General features: G+C 40.4%; 2 protein-coding genes and 1 long non-coding RNA gene across 7 annotated transcripts in view; 2 read left to right on the plus strand and 1 right to left on the minus strand.

Moving 5' to 3' along the window:
* dennd1c (DENN domain containing 1C) overlaps nucleotides 1–22,593 on the plus strand; it is a 34,283-nt gene extending 11,690 nt beyond the window's left edge. The window contains exons 2-24 of one of the 5 annotated variants that reach the window (XM_051945585.1): nucleotides 10,152–11,110; nucleotides 11,545–11,609; nucleotides 12,224–12,267; nucleotides 13,617–13,666; nucleotides 13,751–13,870; nucleotides 13,966–14,035; nucleotides 14,112–14,192; nucleotides 14,279–14,344; nucleotides 15,216–15,269; nucleotides 15,398–15,508; nucleotides 15,801–15,901; nucleotides 16,094–16,139; nucleotides 16,241–16,342; nucleotides 17,017–17,142; nucleotides 17,421–17,522; nucleotides 17,742–17,832; nucleotides 17,910–17,950; nucleotides 18,035–18,085; nucleotides 18,174–18,221; nucleotides 18,307–18,414; nucleotides 18,672–18,751; nucleotides 20,518–20,731; nucleotides 20,827–22,593. In XM_051945585.1, coding sequence (XP_051801545.1) covers nucleotides 11,094–11,110; nucleotides 11,545–11,609; nucleotides 12,224–12,267; nucleotides 13,617–13,666; nucleotides 13,751–13,870; nucleotides 13,966–14,035; nucleotides 14,112–14,192; nucleotides 14,279–14,344; nucleotides 15,216–15,269; nucleotides 15,398–15,508; nucleotides 15,801–15,901; nucleotides 16,094–16,139; nucleotides 16,241–16,342; nucleotides 17,017–17,142; nucleotides 17,421–17,522; nucleotides 17,742–17,832; nucleotides 17,910–17,950; nucleotides 18,035–18,085; nucleotides 18,174–18,221; nucleotides 18,307–18,414; nucleotides 18,672–18,751; nucleotides 20,518–20,731; nucleotides 20,827–21,792 — 2,754 coding nt within the window. In that variant the 5' untranslated portion in view covers nucleotides 10,152–11,093 and the 3' untranslated portion in view covers nucleotides 21,793–22,593. Of the gene's footprint in view, nucleotides 1–9,502; nucleotides 11,111–11,544; nucleotides 11,610–12,223; nucleotides 12,268–13,616; nucleotides 13,667–13,750; nucleotides 13,871–13,965; nucleotides 14,036–14,111; nucleotides 14,193–14,278; nucleotides 14,345–15,215; nucleotides 15,270–15,397; nucleotides 15,509–15,800; nucleotides 15,902–16,093; nucleotides 16,140–16,240; nucleotides 16,343–17,016; nucleotides 17,143–17,420; nucleotides 17,523–17,741; nucleotides 17,833–17,909; nucleotides 17,951–18,034; nucleotides 18,086–18,173; nucleotides 18,222–18,306; nucleotides 18,415–18,671; nucleotides 18,752–20,517; nucleotides 20,732–20,826 lie in introns of those variants that run through there. The other 4 variants (XM_022208645.2, XM_022208635.2, XM_022208654.2 and 1 more) reach the window with 4 other exon arrangements.
* LOC110961121 (tubulin beta-4B chain-like) lies at nucleotides 5,290–9,389 on the plus strand. The gene is made up of 5 exons (XM_022208617.2): nucleotides 5,290–5,531; nucleotides 6,956–7,064; nucleotides 7,181–7,291; nucleotides 7,826–8,070; nucleotides 8,155–9,389. Exons 1-5 carry the CDS (start codon nucleotides 5,475–5,477, stop codon nucleotides 8,965–8,967), a joined length of 1,335 nt encoding a protein of 444 aa, XP_022064309.1. The 5' UTR covers nucleotides 5,290–5,474; the 3' UTR covers nucleotides 8,968–9,389.
* Nucleotides 22,594–22,641: 48 nt separating the features above from the next.
* LOC110961155 (uncharacterized) lies at nucleotides 22,642–26,411 on the minus strand. The gene is made up of 3 exons (XR_002596350.2): nucleotides 25,920–26,411; nucleotides 23,941–24,039; nucleotides 22,642–23,258 (listed from the first exon to the last, which is right to left on the minus strand). It is a non-coding gene; the product is annotated as an uncharacterized LOC110961155 (long non-coding RNA).
* Between the last annotated feature and the right edge of the window lie 1,539 nt (nucleotides 26,412–27,950).

Raw genomic sequence — 27,950 nt, forward strand, 5'->3', positions numbered from 1 at the left:
CAGCAGTTACAACCAACAACCTCCTTTCTAGAAAATGCAAGTAGTTTTTTCAGCAGAAAGGCTATAATAAACCCAGGCACGCAAGGGTAACGGGCAGGAATTCTTGGGAATTGGTAGTGTTCAAAATAAAACCGAAAGGAGAAGGAATATTGGACCTACATTTGTCAGGTGATCAGAAGCACAACTCTAAATAAATACAGATCTCGCTTAATGTCTGCTGCCTGTGTTTGCTAATACAATGTATTCACCATAATAATTCTTATAAGGTGATAATCTGTCACTGTTGTGTTTACAGCTTGTTCTGTTGCCCCCAAGTGGTCAGAACAGCTAATGCACCTTAAGTGTACAATAAGATCTGTTTGTAAGATATGCAGCTTTAAAGGTTATGTTTCAAGAAGGTGTCAAGTAGAGATAATATGTGTGGGACAATAAAGCTTTAAGGCCACTTTCTGTTTGTAATTATTACTGGTGACTAGCTAACAGCAACCCATTTATTTGTATTTTTCCAAAAGTGTGTAAGCTTCATTATTTTGCAGTGAGGAACAGGAGAGGCTTGTGTCCAACACAGCTAACCTTTGATTCGGGCTCATGCTGTTCGTTAGTCTGTAGACTGTTTCAGTGTTTTCCAGGTTGTGGCTGCAGTTTTGTTTAGTGCACAGTTGTTGGCCTGTGGGCGTCAAGAATGAGGCCGAGGGTCGTCTGAGGTACAAACAAGACGGTGTGAAGCACACAAGGACTAACAACAACAACACGCCTAACCAACTAATGTCGTGTCCTGACTCATTTCCCAGTCGCATACTTTACAATCAAGAATCCAGTCAGAGAGCAGTTTTTGTTCAGTGAGTGACTCCTTTGCAGTCTATTTCACCTCCTTATTTTCATTTGGTGTTTTCTTTGTTACAGCTGCAAGTAAAGGTTGAGGAATGCATCCCAGCTGAGGTCTATCACATGTAGATTCCATCCGCACTTCCTTCCAGTCTCTGTTTTCAACCTTCCTGTCTCTATGGGCAACAGCACAAACAAAATAACAAGCTGCCTCATAATGAGGGACAAATGGAGAAAATCCAGGCCCTGAGCTGCCACTGAGGAAGTCATGACCTTCTGGGAATGTGGCCATTTTTAGCATCTTGGGGAGAGAAACATGCAACAATTAGTAAAATACACTTGGTGCTAATCTTTTTAACTGGATTTCAGTGTGTTTGACCGTTTTTCTAAACATATACATTCAAGTTCAGTGCACATAGGGCAAAAACAGGAAACCCTGTGAAATATCTCTTATATCGTTATGTTAAAATTTACAGATAGTATGACTTCCCAGCTTTTGAATACAATCTGAAAAACTCATATTGTGGCACAGAAAGATATGTACAGTACACTCTGTAAGTTTTGGAGCACTTTCCCTGTTTCTTTCCCCTAAAAAGGTTTTTGATGGCAGACATTTTCACTTGTCACACTAAGGAAAGCATAAGTGAAATTAATAATGGCGGAGTGTCAAATCATATGAAATTATCTATAAAAAAACAACATTTAAAAACAATGTGAGCTGACCAGAGTTCTGTACATGCTATCAGATAGACATAAAAAATATGCGTGACAGATGATGATGATGATAATAATAATAATAATAATAATAATAATAATAATAAAATAATTAATTAGAAAATATAAAATCTAAAGGGATAGACAATCCAAACCTGGTAAAATCAATTAGTAAAACTAAATAAAATTTTAAAAAAATATTTAGACAGGCGAAATAGAATAGCAACTTATAAGATAAATTCCGAAAGTAAGAATAAATAAGAAACTTTAGGACCATTAAGAAAGGCCAAATGCTAAAGGCTAAAGCATATGCTTAACAGCTAATGCCAAAGGAACTGCAAAACCTAACCATCAAACTAAACTGTTGATATAGCAAATTAAAGAGGGAAAGATAAAACCTTTTTAGACATTGAATAGAATCCAGTTTTAAGCTCCTGTATCTGGAGGACCTGCACAGATGCCAAAGACATAACGACCACAATGAACTAGCATGCAAAAACAATAAACGAAAAAAACACTCCCTTAAGAGAAACACCATCATGAATAATACGCCATTCCTTTGCCTGTTGTAACAAGTCAAAATGCCTGCCATGGAAAATGTCTGTTACCCAATCAGTCTTAGTGCCAGCAGTTCAGAATATCATACAAGTCAGCACGATATTATGAACTAGCATGCAAAAACAATACATGGAAAAACAAACTCCCTTTAGAGAAATGCCACCATCACTAATACTCCACTGCTTTGCCTGTTGTAACAAGTCAAAACTCCTGCCACTGAAAATGTCTAATACCCAATCAGTCAGTCGTGTGCCAGCGGTGCATAATATCATGTAGACATAGGTCAGGAGTGTCAGTTAATGTTCACATCAAACACGAGAGTTGGAAAAAAAAATGCAATCTCAGTGACTTTTACTGTGGTGTGACTGTTAGTACCAGACAGGCTGATTTTAGTATTTCCAACATTGCTCATGTCTTGAGATTTTCACTGTCTCAGTTAATTCAGAATGGCATGAAGAACAAAAAACAAACATCCATCAACACCTTTTGATGAGATTGGTCAGACCAGAAAGACCAGACTGGTTGGAGAGAACAAAAAGACTACAGTAACTATGTGATGAGCAGAGAAATGTCTAACATCCCGCTTCAAGGCAGATGAGCTACAGCAGCAGAAGGCCACGTTGGGTTTAATCATGTCTGCCAAGGACCAAAATGTGAGTCTGAAGTGGGCACATTTCACCAGGCTGGATAGTTGAAGAGTCAAAAACGTAATCTGGACTGAGAAATCTTGTTTGCTAGTGAGTCTGCAGATGGCAAACTCAGAATTTGGCCTCAAAAGCAGGAATCCATGGATCAAACCTGCCTTGTGTCAGCAGTCCAGGTGGAGGGTGGTGGTGGTGTAATGCTGTGGAGAATGTTTCTGTGGCACTCATCGATCCCCTCAGTATCAACCAATTGTAGTTTGAATTCCACAGCCTGTCTGAATAATGTTGCTGGCTATGTTTCTTTATGGCCAGAATTCACTGTCTTCTTTTGGCTGCTTTCGTATTCAGCATGACACAGAGCTAAAGTCTCAAACTGGTTTCACAAACACGACAGTACTGGATGACCAGTACCAGGAGGAAGATGAGGCCCAGGAGGACATAGCCGGCATGTAGAAGAGCAAGGAGAGTACCCATATAACAAAGAGAACATACAACAGGATGAAGTATAACACCAGGAAGGACCAAGAAAGGAGAGATATCCCAGATATGGCATGAACAATAATGAGGCAGAAAATTATGAAGGGGAAGAAGAGGAGGTAGAGGACGGTACAACTGGATGAGACAAGGAAACCAATCAGAGGTAAGGAATATAGGACGGTCGTGAACATTGACCAGCTGCAGTGCCTTTTTTGGCTGCTTGTAGAGCCAGCCAGATCTTCCTTTCCCTTGATTCCCAATGGAATAAAACCAGCCATTCATTCAGAATTCCAGTAGGAAGATCTGGTTATCATGCCTGGAAGATGGTGATGCTATTCCAAAGACTGTGGGGTTGGAACGGAGCAGCCTACACTAAGGAAAAGCACACGACTTGTGCGGCACAAATGGGATATATTGTGTATCTAATTTTTAATTCCTTTGAGTTCAAGCCATTGGACTTAAATTCAGTTAATGTCTTTAAGGCTTCATTGTATGACGAGTGTGTGTACGGAAAAGTCTTGAAACAAGGCTGTAGTGTGACATATTGCATAAATCACCATTATCACCACTATGGTGTTAAAGTTAGCCATCACATCCAAATCCATCAGTCTGATCCCTTCAATAGGAATTCAGGCTGTTAACTCTGAGATGCTCAAAAAGTTTTAGTTCCAAATGTACTTCCTGTCATTTTCTGATTGGAAGTTAAAAAAAATCACAAGTCAACACTGTGCATGTTTACACACACAGTTATGTGTTTGCACGTATAATCATCATATTCAGGGTTCAGAATACTGGACAAACCCTTATCTCAGCAGCTAGAGCACTCTGAAAAATTTACATTTAAAGCTTCAGTATCACTTTTACTGTCACTCTTGTCTTGGCTAACTGGTGATGAAACAAAAAAATTAGACAGTTTAACATTGTGGTGTTTGTACGTACAGAAAATCTAAGCTTCAGTGTGGTGGGGTAGGTGTGCTGGTTGTTTTGTTCTGTTTTTTCTGTTCTTTGGGCTTAAAATGACATACACTGTACTGTGTAGACTGTTGTTTAACCACCATCACTCTTGGTCTGTACAGTCAAGTGGTGAAGAATATGGCCTTATATGAGATCAGGGAAGCAGTAAAATGTAGGAAAAATACTGACTGTGTTTGAGTCTGAACTTGTTAACCATGTATAAATGCTTTGGCTTTAGGCATCAGAAAGCAATAGGAGTTTGTCTGATGTGTAAATAGAAAACTACTGCTAAAGTGCAAGTCATTTGCTGTTCAGGTTTTGACAGAAGAGGAATGTCGACTGGTAAATGGAGACAGTCTGGCACTGGCTGCATCACTGCTGATGCTTCACCAATCTGTCTGTCCATTTCATGCTCCATTTTCTTGAACAATATCCCCAAATCCTAGGAGCTTCAGTAGGTTTTAAGTTCTTTCAAGAACCTAAGAGAGAGGTCCATAGTAATGAATCTTCTGGGCAATTTTCTCAAAGCCTGCCTGGTTGTGGAACTTGAACATCTTTTAGATTTTTTTTTGAAGAAACTCAAAGAGAAGTCCAGTTACTTTCTACTAAAGCTCCTGGGATTACCCTGGCCTGGATTACTGAGAATCTACACAGGCAAGATCCTAAAATACTCATCCCACAACCAGAGGCACCCTCATGGAGGTGCTGACTCTCATGCTGGTTTCATGTGATTCGTGCAAATTCCAGAGCTGTAGTTTCTCTGCACTTGATTTCTTATTATCCAGGAAATGACTAACTAAAGCTTCCACCCAAACACTAACACAAGGTCCATACCTCCCATATTCCCCTAGAAAGTTTAACAAACGCACTGATTTCATTTCATTCTAAGCATTTGAATTAAATGATGGCAGACAGCGAACCCAGACTCCGCACAAGGACTTTGTCTTTGAAGAGGTAGAGAACAAACTTTATCTCGGCCTTGTTCACACAGTTATAATCAGTCCAACAGCAAAACCCGGCGTCTCTTCCAACAGGCCCCGGCAGGCCGACTGTTCCGGCCGTGCCCGGTTCAGCGTTGCCATGGAGATGACGTCATGCTGCAGCACCGGGAGGAACGGCGCAGCCGCGGACGGAGGGGAAGGGCGAGACAGCAGAGAGCTTCACAGCCACAGTTTTCCATCCGCCATTCAGACAGACTGTCGACTGAGCCGGGAGGGCCCAGGACCGAGCAGCGCAGACACCGGAGCCCCGTCGTCCAACTTCAGCTTCAGCAAATCTCCGTGACAAAACCGCAGCGACAACATGCGTGAGATCGTGCACCTGCAGGCCGGGCAGTGCGGGAACCAGATTGGAGCGAAGGTATGGAGACAGACAGACAGACAGACAGACAGACAGACATATAGCCTCCCGGTGTTTTCTGTACCTGTTAACAGCAGAGAATTTATGTAACTTAGGCAAATTCGTCCTTGCTGCCGGTGAGAGATCATGCTGTCATTCAGGAAAATAGGTCAATGTGGTGCGTGTGTGTGTGTGCAGTGTGTTGTGTAAGAGTGTCGTGGAAAGCCGTACAAAAGCATCCTTCAGGATGGGCGGTGGCAACAGGAGACATCCCCGCTGCTGTCACAGCATGACGCCCTGAAATGAACTACTGATCCCACACTGTCACTGCAGCACGGTGTGGATGAGATGGTGCCAGTGTGTGTGGACCAGAGCGACGAGTGTCAAATTCAAGATGTTTTCCTAAGAAATGAAGGATTAACTGACGACATGTGTGTGTGTGTGTGTGTGTGTGTGTGTGTGTGTGTGTGTGTGTGTGTGAGAGAGAGAGAGAGAGAGGGGTGTGGCTCAGACACTTAATGCACTGGAACGCAGGCAACATACCCACGATCATACTTATAATAATATAATCCATCTAGTTGATCATAATACTTAAGATTCTTTTGCCTTTTTAAAACCCTTTTAAATACTGATATCTGTATTTTCTACTCATGGAATAATCCAATGTTTTTTCTACCTGTAGAATAACTGTGCAATATCATTATTGTCTATATTCAAAGGAATCTGTGCAAAATCTGAATCTCTGCATATAGGCAAATCTGCGCAATATCAAGAGTACTTATGCGTATTTGTATATGTAGGTTTATTTTTTATTTTTCCAGTATGCACCTACATTTTTGTACCACCACTCTGGGACTGATAAGATTTTGTCTTATTTTGTTTTATCTCACTATCCCTACATGAGACAGTAGACGTGACATTAGCCTCATTCATTCTTCCTTTAAGGGCCTCAGTGAACCAGAGGTGATTTGAGGTGGTGAGCTCAAAAAATGTTGTACATAATATTCTGAGGATGCAGCTGACAAGCTCATTTAATACAATTAATTAGTCTGTTGTTTCTTTTCATCTTCCTGATATTGTGAAAATGTCCATTGCTTGTTTTGTTATGCAGTTTTTTAGAACCTAAAAGGTGAACAGAAAAACGCAGCGAATCTCACGTAAACTGCTAATATTTAGCATATTTGCTTTAGAAATGACTGACATTGTTATTATGTCATTACATTTAATGTGCAGTAATGTTTTGTCAATCAACTAATTGATTGTTTCAGCCTTATGGTGCAAGCAGAACAGAATGTAAAAGGCTTTTATATAATATTGATGCAGGCTGTTTCCATTAAGCACGAGTTGAGACATTAAAATGTCAGTAGTTAAACTGACACTATCTTATGCATGCTTTTATTAACTGGTCTCACTGTCTCTGATGTCACCCTCTAATCTGTCTGTAGTTCTGGGAGGTGATCAGTGATGAGCACGGCATCGACCCAACAGGAACCTACCATGGAGACAGCGACTTGCAGCTGGACAGAATCAATGTCTACTACAATGAGGCTTCAGGTCAGGACTTTTAAAACACAGCCAGATACCACATCAGTGATATCTGGCTTGGAGTGCTAATGATCTGTATTATCCTCTCTGAATCAGAAATTTTGACGCATACATTTGTGTTCCAGGTGGAAAGTACGTACCAAGGGCCATTTTAGTAGATCTGGAGCCAGGCACCATGGACTCCGTCCGCTCCGGCCCCTTCGGACAGATCTTCAGACCAGACAACTTTGTCTTTGGTATGTCAGCAACACACGCACGCACGCACGCACGCACGCACGCACGCACGCACGCACGCACGCACGCACGCACGCACGCACGCACGCACGCACGCACAGAAATCACAAACAAATATGGTTGCTAAAAACTAGCAACTTACATCATCAAGAACAAAATAACTTTATGCAGGTTTTGAGACTTTTTCATTCTGTTGCAGAATAAGGAAGCAAACATTTAAACTGGCTTATGAACCTTCTGCTAATTTTGTTGTTTTTCACTTGCTTCAACTCAAGGCAATGTTTGAAGACTACAGATGCACGTTTGGTGTACTCTGCTGTTATAGCAGCATCATGTAACCAACTGTTAATGAGGTGGACCGTGACATGGATCATGTTCATTTATGTAGCTCATATAGAGATGTTAACTGTTATTTTGGTTTAAATGACAAACTAAGACTTGATGACAGGATGCACATGGCTAAATATTCGAAGAGTCCTCATCTTTTGCCGAAGAATCCGTAGCACAGCTAACTATAAATAACTCTTTCCTTCCAGGTCAGAGTGGAGCAGGTAACAACTGGGCAAAGGGTCACTACACAGAAGGAGCCGAGCTGGTCGACTCAGTCCTGGATGTGGTGAGGAAGGAGGCTGAGAGCTGCGACTGTCTTCAGGGTTTCCAGCTGACACACTCCCTGGGAGGAGGCACCGGCTCCGGTATGGGAACTCTGCTCATCAGCAAGATCCGTGAGGAGTACCCTGACCGTATCATGAACACCTTCAGTGTGGTGCCCTCTCCTAAGGTACCTTAGTCACATCGCTCTGCTTTTTGGTGTTTTTTTTTTAATACTCTGGATTCTTTTTTCACTTGATTTTTCTTCTTCCAGGTGTCAGACACGGTGGTGGAGCCCTACAACGCCACTCTGTCCGTCCACCAGCTGGTTGAGAACACAGACGAGACTTACTGCATCGACAACGAGGCCCTGTATGACATCTGCTTCCGCACTCTTAAACTGACCACACCCACTTACGGCGACCTCAACCACCTGGTTTCCGCCACCATGAGCGGTGTGACAACTTGTCTGCGCTTCCCAGGTCAGCTCAACGCCGACCTCCGCAAACTGGCCGTCAACATGGTCCCCTTCCCCCGTCTGCACTTCTTCATGCCCGGCTTCGCTCCGCTCACCAGCCGGGGCAGCCAGCAATACAGAGCCCTCTCTGTGCCCGAACTCACTCAGCAGATGTTCGACGCCAAGAACATGATGGCTGCCTGTGACCCTCGCCACGGACGCTACCTGACCGTGGCCGCCGTGTTCCGCGGCCGCATGTCCATGAAGGAGGTGGACGAGCAGATGCTGAACGTGCAGAACAAGAACAGCAGCTACTTCGTGGAGTGGATCCCCAACAACGTCAAGACGGCCGTGTGCGACATCCCGCCTCGTGGGCTCAAGATGGCCGCCACGTTCATTGGCAACAGCACGGCCATCCAGGAGCTGTTCAAGCGCATCTCCGAGCAGTTCACCGCCATGTTCCGCCGCAAGGCCTTCCTCCACTGGTACACCGGAGAGGGCATGGATGAGATGGAGTTCACCGAGGCGGAGAGCAACATGAACGACTTGGTGTCCGAGTACCAGCAGTACCAGGACGCCACGGCCGAGGAGGGAGAGTTCGAAGAGGAGGGCGAGGAAGAGGTGGCCTGAGGCTAAAATCACTCATCATTTCTCATCGTCACATCTCCATCCATCCACTTATTTCACCCCTACTCTGCTCTCTGCCTCTGATTTTTTTTAACACCACTGCCCCTTCCCTCTTCTCTTATATTCCTTTCCTCTTCGTTTGCCCTTTATTTCTCTTTTCTCTCTCTTCTTTTTTTCTCTTGACAGTCCCCTTTCCGGCCAGAGTAGGATTCACACTCCAAGCACTAAACCGACCCTCCCATGTCAGTGCTCTTAGAGGTAGCTAACACCGCTGTGCTCGTGGTCTTTTGTCTGTAGCTTTTTGTTAATGTTCATTAATCACCATCGGATAAGCAGTTCCATACCTGGGCCAAGTATTCAATTCATGCAGATTTTATCACTTGTCTAATTTGGCACTGACTGAAATAAATTTGTTGGAAAAAATATCCTTTTGGGTGTTTGATTATTGTTTTGCATAATCTGTTTTATTTGGATTTAAAAACATTTTAAACTGATGGAAAACAAAATAAGATAAAAGACTCTCTCTAAGTATTGCTGATGCATGGTAACAAAAATACACTACTTTTCTGTGATATAAAGAGCACTTAAAGGATGCTGAATTCGACTTCAAGGTTTACTCTGGATGTCACAATATGAAGCAAACCAAAATGGAGACCTGCACCGTCTACAGATTTAGCAGTTTGGCTTCAACACCACAAGGAGGCAGTATGGGTTTGTGAGTTTGGTGCCTCTGAGCAAGGTGTTTTTTCCCCCTCTTTATTTTTTACCTCTGCCAAGGAGGTTATGTGACACTCAGCGTTTGTGTGTCCGTCTGTCTGTCTTTCTGTCCGTCTGGCTGTCTGTTAGCAAGATAGCTCAAAAACACCTGGGCAGATTGACATGAAATTTTGAGGGGATGTAGACTATGGTAAGAGGAAGAGCTGACTTAATTTTGGTGGCAATCCGGAAAGGATCCTGGATTCTGGATCATTTTGAATTTTTTAGTATGTTTAAGTATGTGGTCCAAAATATGACAAAAACATCATAGGTTAGTATGCCATCCAACAAATTGGAGCAAGGTGTCCAGAGAGCTCAACTGGTTAAGAAGTTGATTAGTAAACAGAACTGTGTCAGAGACGCAGGTGTGATTCCAGCTCATGATCCTTTACTGCATGGGTTTCCTGTTTTCCTGTCTATCATTGGCGGAGGTCTGCACTCTCTGAGTGCTTTTCTAGTTTTGTACTGTGAGACTCATAGCAGAATTGCTGTGTTATGGCATGAATCCTGAAGACAGTTCAGTTTAAATCAATTCAAACGACTTTATTAATTCCACTTAAGGCAGTTCATTTGGAGCAGCTTGTTGCAGGTTACAGACCACACAACAAAGAGTGCATACCTGCAGGCATGCACACATAAGCATACAATTATGCATACAGGGTTTTGTTTGTAGTAAAATAGTTTATTTGTGCTATAACCAGCCAGCTTTACATGTAGGCAACATGTAGGTTCAAACAAAAGCATTCCTCTATATAAACCAGGCGATAAACAGATCCTCAGTCGCCGCTCCACTCTACTAAAGGAATAATACTGCATGAACTGCACTTGTCTTATGGATGTGCTTATTAATAGCAGTTCCTCTCTACATAATAGGTTATTACGCAGCTGTTCTAACCGTTTATATAGAGAGGCTAATATGAAAACGGAAAATGAAGGTGGAGGAAAGGGGATTTTTTTTAGGTGAAATCTCTCTGAGGTCACTAAGCAGAAGTGCAACTTCTATAACTAGATGATTCTTTAGCTTCTGACACAGATACACAGGATGTGTGATTTCGAATTAAAAGCTATCTTCTGCTGCATGTGTTTAAATGAGACTGAAACAGAGAAACAGGAAGAAAAGCGCTTGAAAGTTAAGAGAAGTGAACGTGAATGCTGACTGTTCTGAGAGGTGGTCTTATAACAGACGTCATCCACACACTGACTCAATGCTCATAATGACATAGATCAGGAAGTGTTCTGTCACTCCGGCGCTGATTGTTCAGACTGCGTTCAGTTAAAGCTTCGCTACATCAGAGGTATGACCATCATCTAACACCTGCTGAAGATCTCTCTCCTCCCGGACAAACACATGGACACAGTCACATTCAGACACCATGGGCTCCAGACTGAAGTAGGTTTATATTGTCTTTTTTTGTTTGTTGAGTTCAGTCATCATCACTTTGCCTGTCAGTCTGTTCTTGTGGTTTTTATTACTTCCTCTTGCAACTGCACAGGAAGTTCCTTGCAGCAACCGTGTTGCCCTGTGTCATTTTCTATACAGTTATAAGTAGGCCTGTTTTTGTTCAAAACAAAGTGTTCCTTTATCTTACATGCAAATGACCAGCTTCTGAATTTTTTTTGATGTAATCACACCTAACTCTTTTTATAGAATCAACTACCTGTCTTTGGTAGATCAGTTTTTTGTTTTCAGTTGTGTTTTTACCCATATATAATAATTCAAGTATCACGTCTTGGCAGCTTTACTGTCTCGATGTTTCCATGTTTGGTAGCTGACACATTTTAAGTATAATCTCATATCAATGACGTGAATCTCTTTCCTGTCAGACAAAACCCTGAGCGAACCTTCTACTGGTTCTTTGAAGCAACTTGTCCTGTAGCCAGAGACAAAGGTGAGGCTGCAGCACACCTAGTCCACACAGCATATGCAAAGCTGCATTCCAATAAGTTTGTCAACTTAGCTGTACAGAGACATTTGTCAACAACAGAGAAACTGATTAAAATAGTTTCTTCACTATTTTGTTGCGACTCCATCCATTTTCTCATCAGTTTCCTTCACTTCACACTCCACTGATGCGGCTAGCGTTTGAAATGGGCTCCAAACATGATCAGCAAAAGTCAGATCACAGGTGGCAAAATGACAAGATGTCAGACTTAGTATATATAAAGGTGTTTCTACTCTGCTGAGAGTTGCTCTTGCTTCCTGTCACTTGATCAGAAAAACCACACAGCCAGTCTACTGACACATAAACCAGACGGGAACATGCTATGGTAATAATCTCTCTGACTGAGCAGCCGATGGACTCAAACGCTAAAAGCTTGTTGGTGAAAAAAAATCATGCATCTAATTTAAACCTTTTTAGCAGCGTGTTGCTATTATATATTTTTATGCATTTCAATACACTTTAAATGCTCTGTCACAGTGTAGGCTTAGTGCTTCTAAAGTAGACATTGTTTTTTATTTGGTAATTGCCTGTTGGCTCATTCATTCTTTTTAATGTCACAGATCCTGGACTACTGTTTCAGTTTCCAGAGGACTTCAGCGATGAGGTAGCCACCCATGTCTCCTTCTGCTGGAAACATGAACTGAGATGTTTGTGGATATGCTGTCCTTTGAAAATGATCATAGCAACTTGTTTATAGCCACAGTGATTACCTCAGTAGTTCAGTACTTTGTATATGGTGCAATAGACAAATATCAATTGACTTAACAAGTCAAATGACCATGATTTGTGTAGCATGGTTTAAAAAAACAGACATTAGTATCTTCAAATAGAGAAACAACATTTAAAGTTACAAACATGTTCAAATATTAAGCTTCTGATCTTCCAATGTTATATATGTTACAGATTTACCTGACTAATTTATATATTAAGATCAAAGCCTCACATTATCATATGCATTTCAAATTAACCTGTCATATTTAACCCTTGTGTTGTCCTGCAGGTCAAAATTGACCCGTTTTAAAGTTTAAAAATGTGGGGAAAAAAATCTATATTTTACAGTGAAACTTCCGATGTCCACATTTTCAACATTTTTGGGAAATTTTTGAATATTTTTTGCTGAAAAAAAAAAGAAATGTTAAAAATTTTTCTTAAGAACATTCACAAAAAAGGTCAGCAAAAATCCAGTGAAGGAATTATTGGAATTTTCTTCCTGAATGTTTTGCAAATTTTCAAAAAATTTTGGGGAATTTTTCTGCTGAATTTTTGGATTTTTTTTTTACAGACAAGGAAACAATATTTTTTGGTGCCCGTAAATGAGGACAACAGGAGGGTTAAGTATTAGGGTTTTGGCCTACATTCACTTGTATTTTAATATGAATGTTAATGCCCTACAATATAATATATCATACAAATGTGCCTGACTAATGTTAACATCAAAGTTAAGATCCTACAATAATATATGTAAGACATATTTCTATATAATCTATACTATTATACATAACACAGATTTGACATTTGATGTTTCTTATTACATGAAACATTAAGGTTAGGACCATATAAGGTTTATAATATGCAGGTTTAGCTGTCTAATTTTAAAACTTTGGGTTAAAGTCTACAATATTACATATTACACACATTTACTTGTCCTAATGTAATGTTAATATTAAGGCCTTACAATAATATATATTATACAGCTTTATCAGACAAATGTTGAGGTTAATGCCCAGCAATATTAGATATTACACGATTTACCCAACAAAATTTAAAATGAAGGTGAAAATCCTACAAAATTATACGTAAAAAACAAACAAATCTAAGCATTTTTGTGCATCTTCAAAACTTCTGTGGGAGCTAATTAAAGCCTCCCAGAGCCTGTATCATGGCTTTACACTCCTGTTATTTGGTCAGTTTTCAGTTTTTATTTTGCACCAAAAATTCTCTCCCACTTTCTAGGAGTCCTGTCAAACATTACCCAGATTCTGCTTCCCGTATGACATTCAAAGGTGAGTATCAACTGTTCGGTCTACTCCAGGGTACATTTGGAACCTGGTTGTTTTTCGCTCATGTCTTACTTATCTGCTGCTCAGGGTGAGGGATGGAGTGGCCGTGCAGCACTTTACTTTTGTTCTGACTGACCTGGAGGGATGCCAGCGCTTTGGCTTCTGTCGTCTCACCAACAGCACCCATACCTGCCTCTGCATCCTCAGGTATAACTGTGGATGTGAGAGACAGATTAATTCTGACACCATGCCTCTACTTTGTTAACCTTACTTTCATGCATCTCCAAATAATTTCACCACAGTTATCTTCCATGGTTCGAAGTGTTCTACAAACTCCTCAACAGCTTGGCTGATTACCTCTCAAAGGGGCAGGTGAGGTGCTTGTGCGCAATCTTTATGCTCCTCCAGTCATCCTCGTATGAATATTAACGCATCATTTCTTCAACAGACCAATGAGATGAAAGCGCTCCTGGCTGCACTCTACAAACAGCCCCTACCGCTGGCAGCTGGATCGGTCACTCTGCAGATGGTAAATCTCACATTAGACAAAGAGAGCCAGGAGTCTTTGCGGCTGTTCTCTGTCAGTGGTTAGAGTTGTTGTGTGTTTTTTCTGAGGGAGAGCAGCTGCTGGTCAGCACAGAGGTGTCCCATCCTGTTGGACACCCAGAGGGACAAGAGGGGGTGAGTCCCACAGGGGTTCACGTGGTCTGGATCCACAGTCGAGCAGATACAGACTAACTCCTGCTGGAAAACCTCAGCTATGTGTGCTTGGTGGCTAAAGCTGATGTGTGTGGACTAAAACTTTGTCACTCACCCTTCTAATTATTTAAGTGTTTAAACCAAAGCGGCACTAACATTTGACACTTGTTTTGGCATTTGGTGCAATTGAATTTAGCTACCCGCGACTCACGAATAAACCAGATTTTGCTGACCCTATAACAGATGTTTTGTCCTTAAAGAAATGCCGCCATGTGACACAAAGCTACAGCTGGTTGTGGATTTTTGTATTTGAAAGAGAGTTTCATTCCAAAATAAGTAATCAGTGACCTAAAAGAGACAGTTGCTCATCCAACACAGTTCTGTAGAGTGAAAATCTAATTGCAATCCATAGCATTTAAGTCCTGACTTAAGTGGTAACACCTGTGGTTATCATAGTAACAGCAGGAATTGCATTAGAAGTAACTTTTTAATGCAGTTTTGATGCAGCGTAAATAGTGAAAAGGACATTTCAGTGCAGTGAGGAATAGCGGACTCTGCTCCTTAGTGCATACATGCATTAAATTGGTACTGAAGCATATCAAAACTGAGGTTAGAATTCATGAAGTATTGCAATTTTTAAGGCTGTATTATGCAAAGAGTTTAGCTTACACAGCTAGTTTGCGTGTAATGGCAGAGAATTTTGGAATGAAATCTATAATTAAAACCCTGCAACCTTCAGTGCATACATGTATGGTTGAAGATACTAATCCGTCAATGTTGCTGAAGGCGAAAACACTTAAAATGAACTTCCTGCCACATTCTCGATAATATTCAATCTCTTTGTTTTGACCAGATTCCATATTTCATTGCTCCAGACCCCCGAAGTCTCCCTTCCATCCCTGAAAATGTGAGTAAGTTAGATTAATCTAAAGTTAGGATTCGTACCTTATATCTTCTACAAAACAGGTGGATTATTTGAACACAAACCCTTTTCCCATTCAAACGGATGTTTGCGTATCTCTGTGGGTTTACCAGAGGAACCTGACCGAGCTGATTGTGGCAGTAGATGTGGGAAACCTGCTTCAGCTCTACGCCAGCCTGCTGTTTGAGAGACGCATCCTCATCTTTGCCAGCAAGCTCAGCACTGTAAGACGCACACTTTAGTTGTTCTATTTTTACTGTCTGACATTTACAGCTTGTCCATTCTCTGTAAACCTCCTTTGAGAAACTGTCACATACCTAACAGCACCTCCTACTCATTAACATTCACCTCACCACAAGAATGACGAAAACCATCGACTGCAACTACTTGGAAACACACTGCAGCCAAAATAGCCTGCACTGTGCTATTTTAAATTCATATGTGGCCTATGTCAAACCACACAGACAGCCTTGTGTGTATTGTGTTTTGAAGCTCTTCTTCATTTTCCATGTGTAGCTGACATCTTGTGTGCATGCGCTCAGTGCTGTGTTATACCCCATGTACTGGCAACACATCTTCATACCTGTCCTACCACCCCACCTACTGGACTACTGCTGGTGAGCTTCAAATATGTAACAAATCTGTGTTACATATAATACTATAGAGTCTAAACTTTAATATTAAAATAAAAAATAGTTAAATGTTTGGAATATACATTAATGTCGGGTCTCAACCTTAATTTTAAAAACAGTCAGATAAATCTATCTATCTATTCACTAACAGATTCTCACTTGTTTATATGGTTGCAGTGCACCTATGCCTTACCTAATAGGGGTTCACACCAGTTTGTCTGAGGTAAACTGCTAATATGATGAACTCACTCAAAATCTATAAAAGCTATAGATCTGCCAGCTTCTGACTTCTCACTGAGCTGCATCTCTGTGTCTGTCTGACAGAAGGTGAGGAGTCGTGGGTTGGAGGAAGTTGTAATTCTGAATGTGGATACAAACATGCTTGAAACCCCGTTTGACGACCTTAAGAAGATACCTTCAGATGTGGTAATAAATACTCCTTGTGTGGGTTTGTGTGATTATACATTAAATTCTTTGTTGTTCCCCACTTAGCGCTTTGTTACTTTGTTTTCAAAGCAACAAAAATTTGTTATTTCCCTACAGAAATGAGTCGCAGAATTGGATGATGTTTGTTAATTACAGGGGTCTCAGTGTTATGATGACTGATGGAACCACATAAACTAATCTAATTAGCTGAAATGGGGGTAAAGGTACCTTTGGATTGCAAAAAGTAATATAAGACCAATTTTACTCAATGGTGTATTGTTTGAATAATTTCTGTACACAGTAGCTTGAAATCTGTCCTGATCTGCTCTGCCTGGTAGTTCCTGGGAATCACAAAGTATGACTCCTAAGCTGGGACGTTTTGAGGGCAATAACTGCCACAGAGGAACCAAATTTAGACCCTGCTACATTCTAGAGTTTCTGTAATGGTTTTTGCACTCTGTAGTGTCACTGATATGAATACAGTAACTTTTACTAACCTCCTTTTCCCACATTTTCATCCGCAGTACTCACCAAAACAAAGACAAAACGTTTCCCTGTACCACCTTATGCACTTATCTTCTCTTGATTGCACGGTGTTGTTAAACCTATTATTACTGAGCAGCAGGAGCAGTACAGTAGCACTGTCACAGATATGAATGTAAATGTGTGTCCAGATGTCCGAGCTGAAGGTGTGTTTGAAACGCCAAGCGGTGTCACCCGGCTGTGGTGTCTCTCTGGCCTTCCTCAAAGCTCAGGCTCTGCTGTTTGGAGGCTACAGGGATGCACTGCAAGGTCAAAAGGTCTGTCACTCATGAAAGGACTTATTCTGTTAAAAATAGCTAATGAAAACAGTGGACTAGATCATTAAAAGTTAAAGGCATTATTTGCTATTTTGCATGCATTAAAAAAGATGAAAGAATTCTTGTTCTAAATCCTCATTATTTCAGTCATTTAAGGTGCTGTTTGCATTTTTAAGCTGCAGCTTTACATGTCTGTTTGATCGAAACCTGTGTCTGCTTTTGGTATTTGTTGTTCTTTTGCTGAGCCTGTTGTGTTCTCTGTTTATTTCTCATTGCAGGAGGGTGAAATCTGCTTCTGTGAGACACTGTTTTTAGATCACAAGTCTCCCAGCATGAAGCAGTTCCTACAGAGTGCCATTCATTTACAGTTCTTCAAACAGGTAAGCAGTGCCCTCTGCTGGACTATGCAGACTCATAATTTAATAGAGTAGGAATGCTGCTGGTCTGGTTGTTATTTCAGACCTGGTATTTAGATCGTTTGCAAAATAAAAGCCATATAATTGTATATTGCTTGAGTTAGTCTGTGAATGTGTGAGATTTTTTTGTGTGTGAAATGACTCAAAACGTAACTAATATTTGTTGTTGTTTGGTTTTGACAGTTTATTGATAGTCGCCTGGATATTCTGAACAAAGGGAAGGAACCAGATGATCTCTTTGAGGAGGAGATAATAAAATGTGAAACAACAGCAGGTGTGTATCTGTATTCCTGTGCGTACAGTTGTTTGCATCACATGACTTCTTTCATTTGTATTTCTGTGTTTTTGTAGGAAGAGGCAAATCATATCAACAGTTAGTTGGTAATTTAAAGGTAGGTCTCTTAAATCTTTTATGAAACATTATTTGATTATTGGTTAAAAAAAATGCAACACAGAAGTGTTTGTTCTTATAACAGAAAGGGGGAGGAGCTCTCATCCTCAACATGAAGTCTAAAGCAAACATGAGGGTGAGTTCAGGCTTTTAGCTCTAAGAAGGAGAAGGTTTTGTTGCACAGGTGAAATTTGGTGACTGATCTGTTTTTCATTCTCTACTAGGCCAAAGGTCTCGCCAAGTCTGGTTTGAAAAACCTGCTGATGCAGAAGGTGGGTTTGTGTTTATGTGGGTACATGCTTTGCTTAAAACAAGCTCTGCTGTGGTTTTCATACCTCCTCCTTGTGTGAAATACAGCTCCACAATGAAGAACACAAGCTTCAGAGAGGTGGATCAATAACACACCGCCGTGTCCAATCTGACTGCTTGCAGAGTCGGCTCCCAATCACACAGCACTTTGGAAAGGTAAGATCCAACTTTTCATTTTCATGCAAATCTCATTCATTTAAATCTTGTTTAACTGAACAATCAATCAACATATATACTCATCACAGCCTATCTGCCTGCTCTGCTGTCTATTGCTGCTTCTTTGTGCCCTCGTGCATCTTTTATCGCTTCATTTCTATTACTTCATTGTGCATCTTTGAAAATATTTGTCACACTTTTTGTTGGAATATTGTGTTGCTGTACTTTTGCTTTGTTACTGCGCTGCCTAATGTCAGTCACGTCCACGTCGACCTGTTCACAAACAGACTCCCAGAGACAAGGACAACATGAGGGACACTGGAGATACATGGGACGGGTGAGCAGTGATGGAAAGTTACTAAGTACATTCACTCAAGTACTTTACTTTAGTACACTTTGACGTACTTGTGCTCCACTTGAGTATCTTATTTTGTGCTAGTCAATACTTGAACACAATATTTCTGATGGGCATCAAGTTCTTTTTTACATTTTTTTTATCCTACAGTCACCTGCTACTTATTTATAGTGATTTGATTTTGAAACAAATAGAAACAGTAGATTAAGATACTATTCTGACCTCTTCACTTTTTGTAAACCATTCGTACTGTAGATTTCATTTTAAATGGATAAAATTGCCATTTCTACCTCTCAGCTATAAAAAAAATTATAAATCAAAATCTTTCATTTCCAAAAGTATTGAGACCCTCCAAAAAAAAATTTCAGAAGCATTCTATCCAGTTTATCAGTGAGAATCTAGATTAGAATTAGAATCTAGAACCTGATTAGAGTCCACCAGTGGCTAACTGAATCGCTTGTACCAGTAAATAGTTTAGAAAAGCATTAAATAGAAGCTTCTTCCGTTCAAAGTGTCAGGACAAAAACCAAAGCATGAACTCCATGGAAGTCAGTGCAGACATCGGGGCAAGAGCATATAAGCATTTGGAAAGCTTTGAGGAGCACCAAGACTTCAACAATTGTAAAAAAAAAAAAATTAACATGAGCTCCTTCTAGAATTGGTTGTCTAGCCTGAATGGGTAAACCAGCAAGTGACCAAGAGTTTAGCGCTAACTGAGCCTCAGACTTCCTCTGCAGAGTTGGTAGAACTTACTGCAAGGAAGACCATCTCAACAGCACTTTTTCTAACAAGCTGCTATGGCTTATATATAGCTAGATGGAAGCCTCTCTAAGTTAAAGAATCATGACAGCCCATTTGGAGTTTGTCACTTCAAGGACTTAGGGAAACGTGGGGAAAAAATGTTTGGGTCTGATGGCTGCTCATTACTTCACATCAACTAAAAGCACCTACTGTGAGGCATGGTGGTGGAAGCATCATGCTCTGGAAGTGCTCTTAAGTGACCAGTGACTTGGTTGGGGCTTCACCTTTAATTCTACATATAATAATAATGACCTGAAGCATACAGGAAAGGCAACACAGGGGTGACTATAAAATACTGAATTAAGGGTCTGAATATTTTTGTAAAAGATTTTTTTGATTTTCAACAAATTCTTTATGATCAAAATGACAATTTACAACACATGGGGAGTATTCTGATAAATAAATTATGTGTTGTAGCTATGTGTCCAAAATAAACCATCATCAAACTTTAGATTAACCAGCCACTGGTGCACCATAAAGGAATTATAGGTTCAGTGTGCATTAAGATTTTTTTCCCTTACATTTGCATGCTAGTGAAAAATGTGGCCTATAGCCCAAATTACACAAAACAAGCATCTAGCAAATGAAACTTTTAAGCATAAATCAAACAGCCAGACATTCTAAATCGTTCCCGTACTATCCTATTTATTTCAGCTTCTTTATACTTTGGAATTTAAAGTATTTTAAATATACTGAGTTATGCTGCATAATTAGTGCTTTTATCTTTTATATTTCTAGTGCATTTGGTAATAAGACTAAAATACTCTTCCCGAGAATGCAGAACTTGTACTTGCCGAGGAATATATTTAAACTGCACCTTCCACTTATTGAAAGAATCTGCACGCTTGTTCCATCTGTGTTTGTAAGACAAAGAAAATGATAAGAATATTTAACGTGTTTTATATTTCTTGCTTGTGCTATTTTGGTTGTCGTTTGTTTGGTGTCAGAGCTGTGTCTGGTCCTGTGGCCGAGGATGACTCTGAGCTCCTGAAGGATGAGGAAGAAGGGGAAGATTCCCTGCTGTGTGACCCGGAGGAGATGGATCTTCTTGGGGAGATCTTTGACACACTCAGCTCCAGGAGTTCACATGAGCGTGGCCTGCTGTACGGCACTCGTAGCCTGGATCTGTTTGGACCGGACAGCCATGACTTTATCATGAAGGTAAGAGGAATTAACACAAACACACACACACACACACACACACACACAGGCATGTACATATAAATGCAGTTTTTAATCTGTGTCTGTTGTTCCAGTATGGTCCTGTCAACCCCAGCCAGGAAAGCCTGTCTCTGTCTATGAGCGGCAGTGAAAGCCTGCACAGCTGGAATCTGGAAACAACGGAGGAATTGTCAGACCTGACAGAGGACTCTGACTGGCTGTGCCTGGACACCAGCGTACCAGAGGAAGAAGGGACGGAGAGTCTGCTGACAGCATGTGAAAAGGAAGAGCAAGAAAAGGGGCAGAGGCAGGACGGAGAGGAACGGGAAGACGTGAAGGTAGCAATAAATGGGAACCAAGAAGACATAGACGACAAAAACAACTTCAAGGAAATAAAGCTAGAAGAAGAGAGAGAAAAAGATCAAGAAAGGAAAGTGAGTTTAGGGGAGGACCCTGCAAGTGAAATGGCTGAGAAACAAGAGAATGAAGGGTTGGAGGAGGCTGTGGGACTCGAGACGGAAAAAGGAACAAATGAAATGCAAAAAATTGTGACAAGAGAAGAAGAGACCCAAGAGGAGGAAAGTAAAGAGGTGGGAGACTCTTTAAACAAACTTATGAAACTGAATACCCATCATCCCAGCTCTGCAGAGGAGCAACAAGGACATGAGGAAACAGCCAATCCAGAAACTACAGTCCCTCCTGGGCCTCAGAGTCTAGCTGCTGACCTTAAACCTCCCACAGGTCAGGACAAAAAGAGCGAAGAGGCAACAAGAAAAGAGGAGCAAGAGGTGAGACAGATCCGCTCTCCTCCTAAAGTGCAATCTGCTGTGGAGCGCTTTCAGTCTCAAGCGTCCGGCCAAAGCTTCCAGGTGAAGACCAGGACCAAGGCCTTGGCCGAACCTGGGAGACCCGTCGACGTATTTCGAAGCAGAGAGAGATCACAGACTCACCCGCCGTGTGACTCGGACGTGTCCCACACCAACAGCCGCTCGGAGGCACCCGAGGAAGAAGAACGCCCTGCAATCAAAGTGTCTGAACTGAAGAAGAGATTCGAAGCCTAAAGGATGAGGCTGGTTTGCATTCTAGTTTTTGTTACTGTCAACAAATCCCTTGAAAAGACTAAAGCGATGCGTGCGTCTCAGTATTTCTCCTGTCCATCTGAGACTCTTTGTCCCAAGTCTGTGTGTTTCTGTTGAGGATATGAATATAAGAAATCAGCCTGCAAGAATATGGCTTCATATTTAATGAGGACTTAGTAATTACCTTTTTTAGCTGACAGCTGTAGAGCTGATTGAATATTACACAAACAGGGAAAAATGGTGCGTTTGTTGGGGGCTATTTTGATCCAGATTTAGTGCTCTAGTGAGTATTAATGGCAGTAGAACAGTGCAACTAAATCATAACAAACTACAGTATTTTCTCATAGTAATGAAGAAACTTGTTCTCCAGCAATGCTCATTCATGTTTAACAATTCTGTTTATTTTAAGTCTTAACATTATTTCTTGACAATAACAGACACAGAATATTGCTAGACTTATTCTACGGGTGATAAACTTGCTATTTTTTACAGATATTTATACAGTTTTCGGTGTCTATCTGAATATCGCGTGGCCGATAAAACGTCGAAATGCATTCAAAGTTAAGGCCAGTTAGAAAAATGCCTGAAATAAAACAAGATGTGTGCCAGTGAGAACAAAGAATGCATCTCCTGAAAAGCCCATTTGTCACTGCTAAAAAAAGTATTTACAAATGTATATGTGTGAGAGAGATTTCCAACAAGAACTGATATATTCTGAGGACAATTTTTGGCAACTGTTCACATAGAATCTAAATAAATAATAAACTAAACATTTTGAAGGTTTTTCTCCCTCAATGTCTAAGTATCAAAGGGAAATACAAAGCAGCTGCATTTAGTGTGGACATTTGTTGGTTTATTCACATAACACCTTGTGTACCATACAAACAGTTTTTTTTATGTTTTCTATTAAATTGTGCTTTTTGGAACTTGATATAAAAGTGCATCACAGTCATCAGTGTTTTAATCAGCATTCTTCATAGTTGGAGAGAGTGTAAAAAGATAAAGCTTTACATAAATACACAGAACACACAGCACAGTGAAAAAATACTAACCTGCACACAAATACAAAACATACTTCAGTTCATGTTCCTCATGTGACACAATTAAAGAAGTGACTTGTTTACATAATACCAGTGAGCAAACCTTACAGTATGAAATGGTTCCTCTCTTCATGGAGTGAAACAGGTGGTAGAATTGATCAGTCCGGTGCAAAAGACAAACATGGATGATCCCCCAGCAGCGCCGGCACATCAGGAAACAAGTTTTTATCAATCCACGGCTTCACAAGGTGACAGCGGAGTGAAAGCATGCGAGGCCACTTCGATTAAATGAGGCGCTCCTCTTTGGGCAACGGTAGCTGCAGGTGGGGTCTTTCACATCCCGCTGTTCTCGACTGTTTCGTCTCCTCTGCACTGGGCCTGTAGGTTCCCTCCATCCGTCTTTTCTTCCTGATGACACACAGCAGCAGCAGCACGGTCAAACTGAGCAGAGACACCATAGAGGAGACAAACGCCGACACAGCAGGTGCCATTAACGCCTGCGTCGCCATGGTGACAGAGGGCTGGGGAGGGAAACACACAAACTGTCACTGGGCAGTAAATGTATAAGTTCGGATCAAACATTTACAAGAAGAAGTTTCATTGGTAGTGCTGTTAGTTTTGGAAAAGAAATGTGTCATTTGGTACCAAACATTATGAAAATGGAGAGAATACCGTCTTTGAATCAGTAAATTCTGAATGAATATGGAAAAATGGGAACTTTATCTACAACAAAGCACAAAGTTTCCATTCATAGCTGACTGACGGATGAAGATTTTCATGGGTTTAAGTTGTGTTTATATTTTGAAAAATAGAATAACATTTGAACAGTAATTGGTAGCAAAATGCATAATTCTTTCCCCAGAACCCCGAAATTATAGATTTTAGAAAGAGTAACCAAAGTCTTCTGCCTGCTACTCAGGTATAGCAGGAGGGATAAATTGTGGCTGGGGCCCAACTATAAGAAGCCTAGTTCAAATTTTAGAGTACAAAGAAACATAATATACCACCGCAACATAAAAACAAAAAAATAAATATCAAAAGAAACAGTGAAATTTTCAGCCCTCGGTTCCAATGTTTAGGCTGAACTCACCTCCCCGAGGAATAGAAAATATCGATCTGATCTGCACGGCTTGTGTTCTCACATCTGGACCAAGACGGCTTCAGTGAGATCCAAATAGGAGTGGAGCATCTAAAAAAGACGAATAACGTTTTGTTCATACAACACAATTTGTGCATAAAGGCAGATGCTGATGTACATATGTTCACATATATGAGATGGAAAAGTAAAAGCGAGCATCTTCTTTGACAGCCGATGACTCATTGCAGCCTACTGATAAGGATTCTATTTGATAATTAATGTTTCTGTTGTTTCCCAGATCATCACGAAAATATATTCCAGCACAGTTTCTTTAACTCTCAAGTTGACATCGATCCAAAATCTAAAATACTGGGATTGCTATTTCAGAAGCCATCAGGATACATTTATCAAAGCAATAAATAATCATATTTCTTTCCAGTTTCTTTGTGATAATTTCCTTTTATTCAACCAACTCTAAAATTATGTTTATACTTTATTTTTCTAAATGGAAAATGTAGAAAAATGTTGATGCAAAGAGCTAAAGCACATTGAAATAAAGCGACACAAAGCTGCTCACTCTGGAAACTGGCCTAATTTCCATTTAAAACACCTCAGTAGGAATGATCTGTGTGACCTGATCGTAACATAACTGTGGAGGAAATGTGCTTCATTCAAGCCCGTGAGAGCTCTGAATACCAGGACACATACCTCATCCACTAAAATACTGAGCTATGCAACTATGTCTCTGCCTTTGTTAAGATGACATTTCGGATTAGCTGCAGACTAGTCGCACTACAATCCTCCTCAAGAAAACAAAACTGCCCTGCAGCATATTTGGCTGTTTCAAGTTTGTAAAACACTGCAGACATCCTTCAGTATAATGCAGGTGGACACAAAAACACCACAAAGTATGGATTCAAAAGTTATGGCAAACCTGAGTTACAAATCTTTTGAAAGCCACAATAAAATGTTGAATGTATATCTACAGTACGGAGCCACTGCATTTACTTGAACATTTACCAAAATGCCAGCGATCATCCCTAGTTAATTTAAGTCAGCAGACATTGGAGCAGAAAAAAGAAACTAGCAAAATAACTTCTGAGCAGACTGAATAAAAGCATTACAGTTGAAATGATCAGTCGGATAATGGTCCAGAAGGTTAATCTGGAACTATTTTAACACCAAAAAACATTCATTTGACTTAAAGAGTACACTGAGGTATGAATGCCTCATTTACAATGTCACAGTGCAGGAGAATAAAACATGTCTGCGCACATAAAGATAACATAGAATGCAACAAAATATTAAAAAGGCAATGTTAAATGGTGAAAACAATATTTAAAGTAGGTGTTTTTTTAAATAAAACAAACAATTCAAAACAAGAGCAGCTGTTAAATAGGAATAATTAAAAGCAAAGGATAAAATTGAGCAGTTTTGATGTTTGACTGCATTTTTTGTTGTTTTACAACTGTAATTTTTTTTTACTAGTACATAGTTGATTATATTTTGGCTTTTTACCCATTTGACTACGTTTAAACTAGAAATTAATCATTTTCTTTAGCACAAATGTCAGACGTTTATAGGTTTCAGCTTCTCAAATCTGAGTAATTGCTGCTTCTGTCACAATGAACTGAACATGGTGGGGGTTTTAGCCTGTTTGTTGAACACCTGAAAGTAACCTTGGACTCAAGGAAAACTAATTTATAAACACAATTCACTGTAAATGTGAGAACAGAAGCAGTTTCTGTTTGGTTGCAGCCCTGAAATGCTTTAAAATGAATTCAATAATCGTAATTTCTAATGTAAGTCTTGCATGCCTCTTTTGCCAAACCTTGATCTAAACCTCAAGTGGGAAAATTATCAGAGTAGGCTGGGGTCGTGCATAAATGAGTCTACCAACTCTATGAATGAAGGGGGGTGGGGGATTCCACTTAAGAACCATAAAGATCAGAAAATGGCAAAACAAAACAAAAAACGGTTAAGAAACTCACCACAAATATCCTCACCGGATGCAAACAAGAATCCCTTTGTTCGAGTAAATTGTACTTTCGATATAGTATTTTCCCCTAACTCCTCTTGGAACAACACATCCGCTGGAGTTCTATATTAGCACAGGGGGATGCAGGTATGCACAGGGCGGAATGCTGCAGGTCCTGCTTCACCTGTCGGACCGGTGTGTTTCCTGTTCAGGCGAGTCTTCTGCGCTGACAGGTGAAACCGCTTCTCTCACTCACAAACTGCTCGGGTTGTAGCTCGACTCTTGGGCCGGCTGTTGCTTTCTGTAGCGAGGAGAAATTTGATAAATTCCGGTAGGTACCTGTCCGTTACTGAGCGTCCAGGTGAGACGAACTCCGGTGACTCCCGATTTAAAGCGACATTCTCCGGAAAACCGACTTAAGTCCCTATCCAGCAGTCGGGTGTGGACGTGTGGGCCGCATTTGTGAAACTATTTTCTTCCCACGCTCACCTGCACGTTCGATATGCAAGTGAGGCTGGTCACGTGTCCCGTCTGCGCCAATCAGAAGGAGCTGCTTCTATTTCTTCCTCTTCTTTCACCTTTGCCCACTGTTTTCAGTCAAACTGTTTACATTAAATACATTTAACAGTTTTTGCCACTTAATATATTTGTTTTCTTATATTTTGTCTTTGTTTTGTCTCACAGTATGCAGTATTTAGATTGGCGTTGTTTGCTTTGAAAAGCACAAACCATTAATCAGTCTGATAGGAAGGGTTAGGTTTAATTATTACAGACAAAAGGCCTTGTGCTGGTGCAGAAATCTGTCAATGCTGGATTAGCTGATAAATAAGCCAAACTTTCATTATTAGTGATAAAACAAACCTTGCTCATGTGTAAATAACAGGAGTCCTGATGTGCAGAACAAAGACCCTCTATGGCTGATACAGGCTGAATCTGGCCTTATCAGAAGTTAAACAGAAAATAAGAATGAGCCACCCAGATACAAAGTTTAAGATAAAGCTCTAGTGTAATGGAAGTAAAACTTTTCAGAGACTGAATATACTTCTCGGACATGTTTGCTGAGTGAAGGTGCAAGAAATCAAAGTTGTCTGAAAAGGAAAATCAGGAAATTACCTGTTGAAGCACAACAAAATACAAACCCAGGAAACTGTTATGAAATTTTCACACGAAAGGCCCTCTGCGACTTTAAACTTGACAAACTGATAATTGTCTACCTTCAGTTTCTAAGTAGACATAGTGTTTTAGATACGATTTTCAATACAGATTAGTAAATATAATTGGTGCATAAAAAATGACATTACTGTCTAAAAAATGGCGAAAAGATTTTGATGATTATATCCATGCAGAGCATACAGTTACACTTCATGCTGTTTAAAGGTGTAGCAATTGGTTGTGTTAGTGAAAAGCAACGACTGGAAATTTTTTACTTCCAGTCAGCATGCACAGCTAAGCTAAGTCACCTGGCTGTCGTCAAGGACTAATGGTACAACCATAATAGCGGTATCAGTCTTCACATCTTTAATAACTCTTGGCAAAAGTAGAGCTGCAATGTAATCCTCAACATATCAAACTTACTTGTATGAAATGCAAATAGAAAATACTTTCATTTCCACCTGCCCTGCAAACGTTTGGAGAGCATGGCTAAATTCTTTTCTGAATTTCTATGTCTCATTGTCATTCAGTTTTATTTATATAGCGCCAATTACAGTCAAATTGTCTCAAGATGCTTTACAGAACCCATATGCCTGATCCCCAGAGCAAGCCCAAAGGCAACAGTGGCAAGGAAAACACCCTTTTAACAAGTTAAAAAAAAACCTTGAGCAGAACCCGGCTGTTTACCCACTTTATCCTGTAGAGGGTCATGTAGGGCTGCAGACTATCTCAGCTGACTCTGGGTGACACATGGGATACTTAAATCATTAAATGAAACACAGGAAGGGTCCAAAACAAAAACTAACATTTCCATCAGAATCACACTCGCTGATGAATTAGCTTGCAATCATCTTCTCTACAACCAGAGAATTGAAAGTCATAGATGCTATAT

Source organism: Acanthochromis polyacanthus, chromosome 3, assembly GCF_021347895.1.
Source record: "Acanthochromis polyacanthus isolate Apoly-LR-REF ecotype Palm Island chromosome 3, KAUST_Apoly_ChrSc, whole genome shotgun sequence".
In the NCBI taxonomy this organism is placed as follows: Eukaryota; Metazoa; Chordata; class Actinopteri; family Pomacentridae; genus Acanthochromis; species Acanthochromis polyacanthus.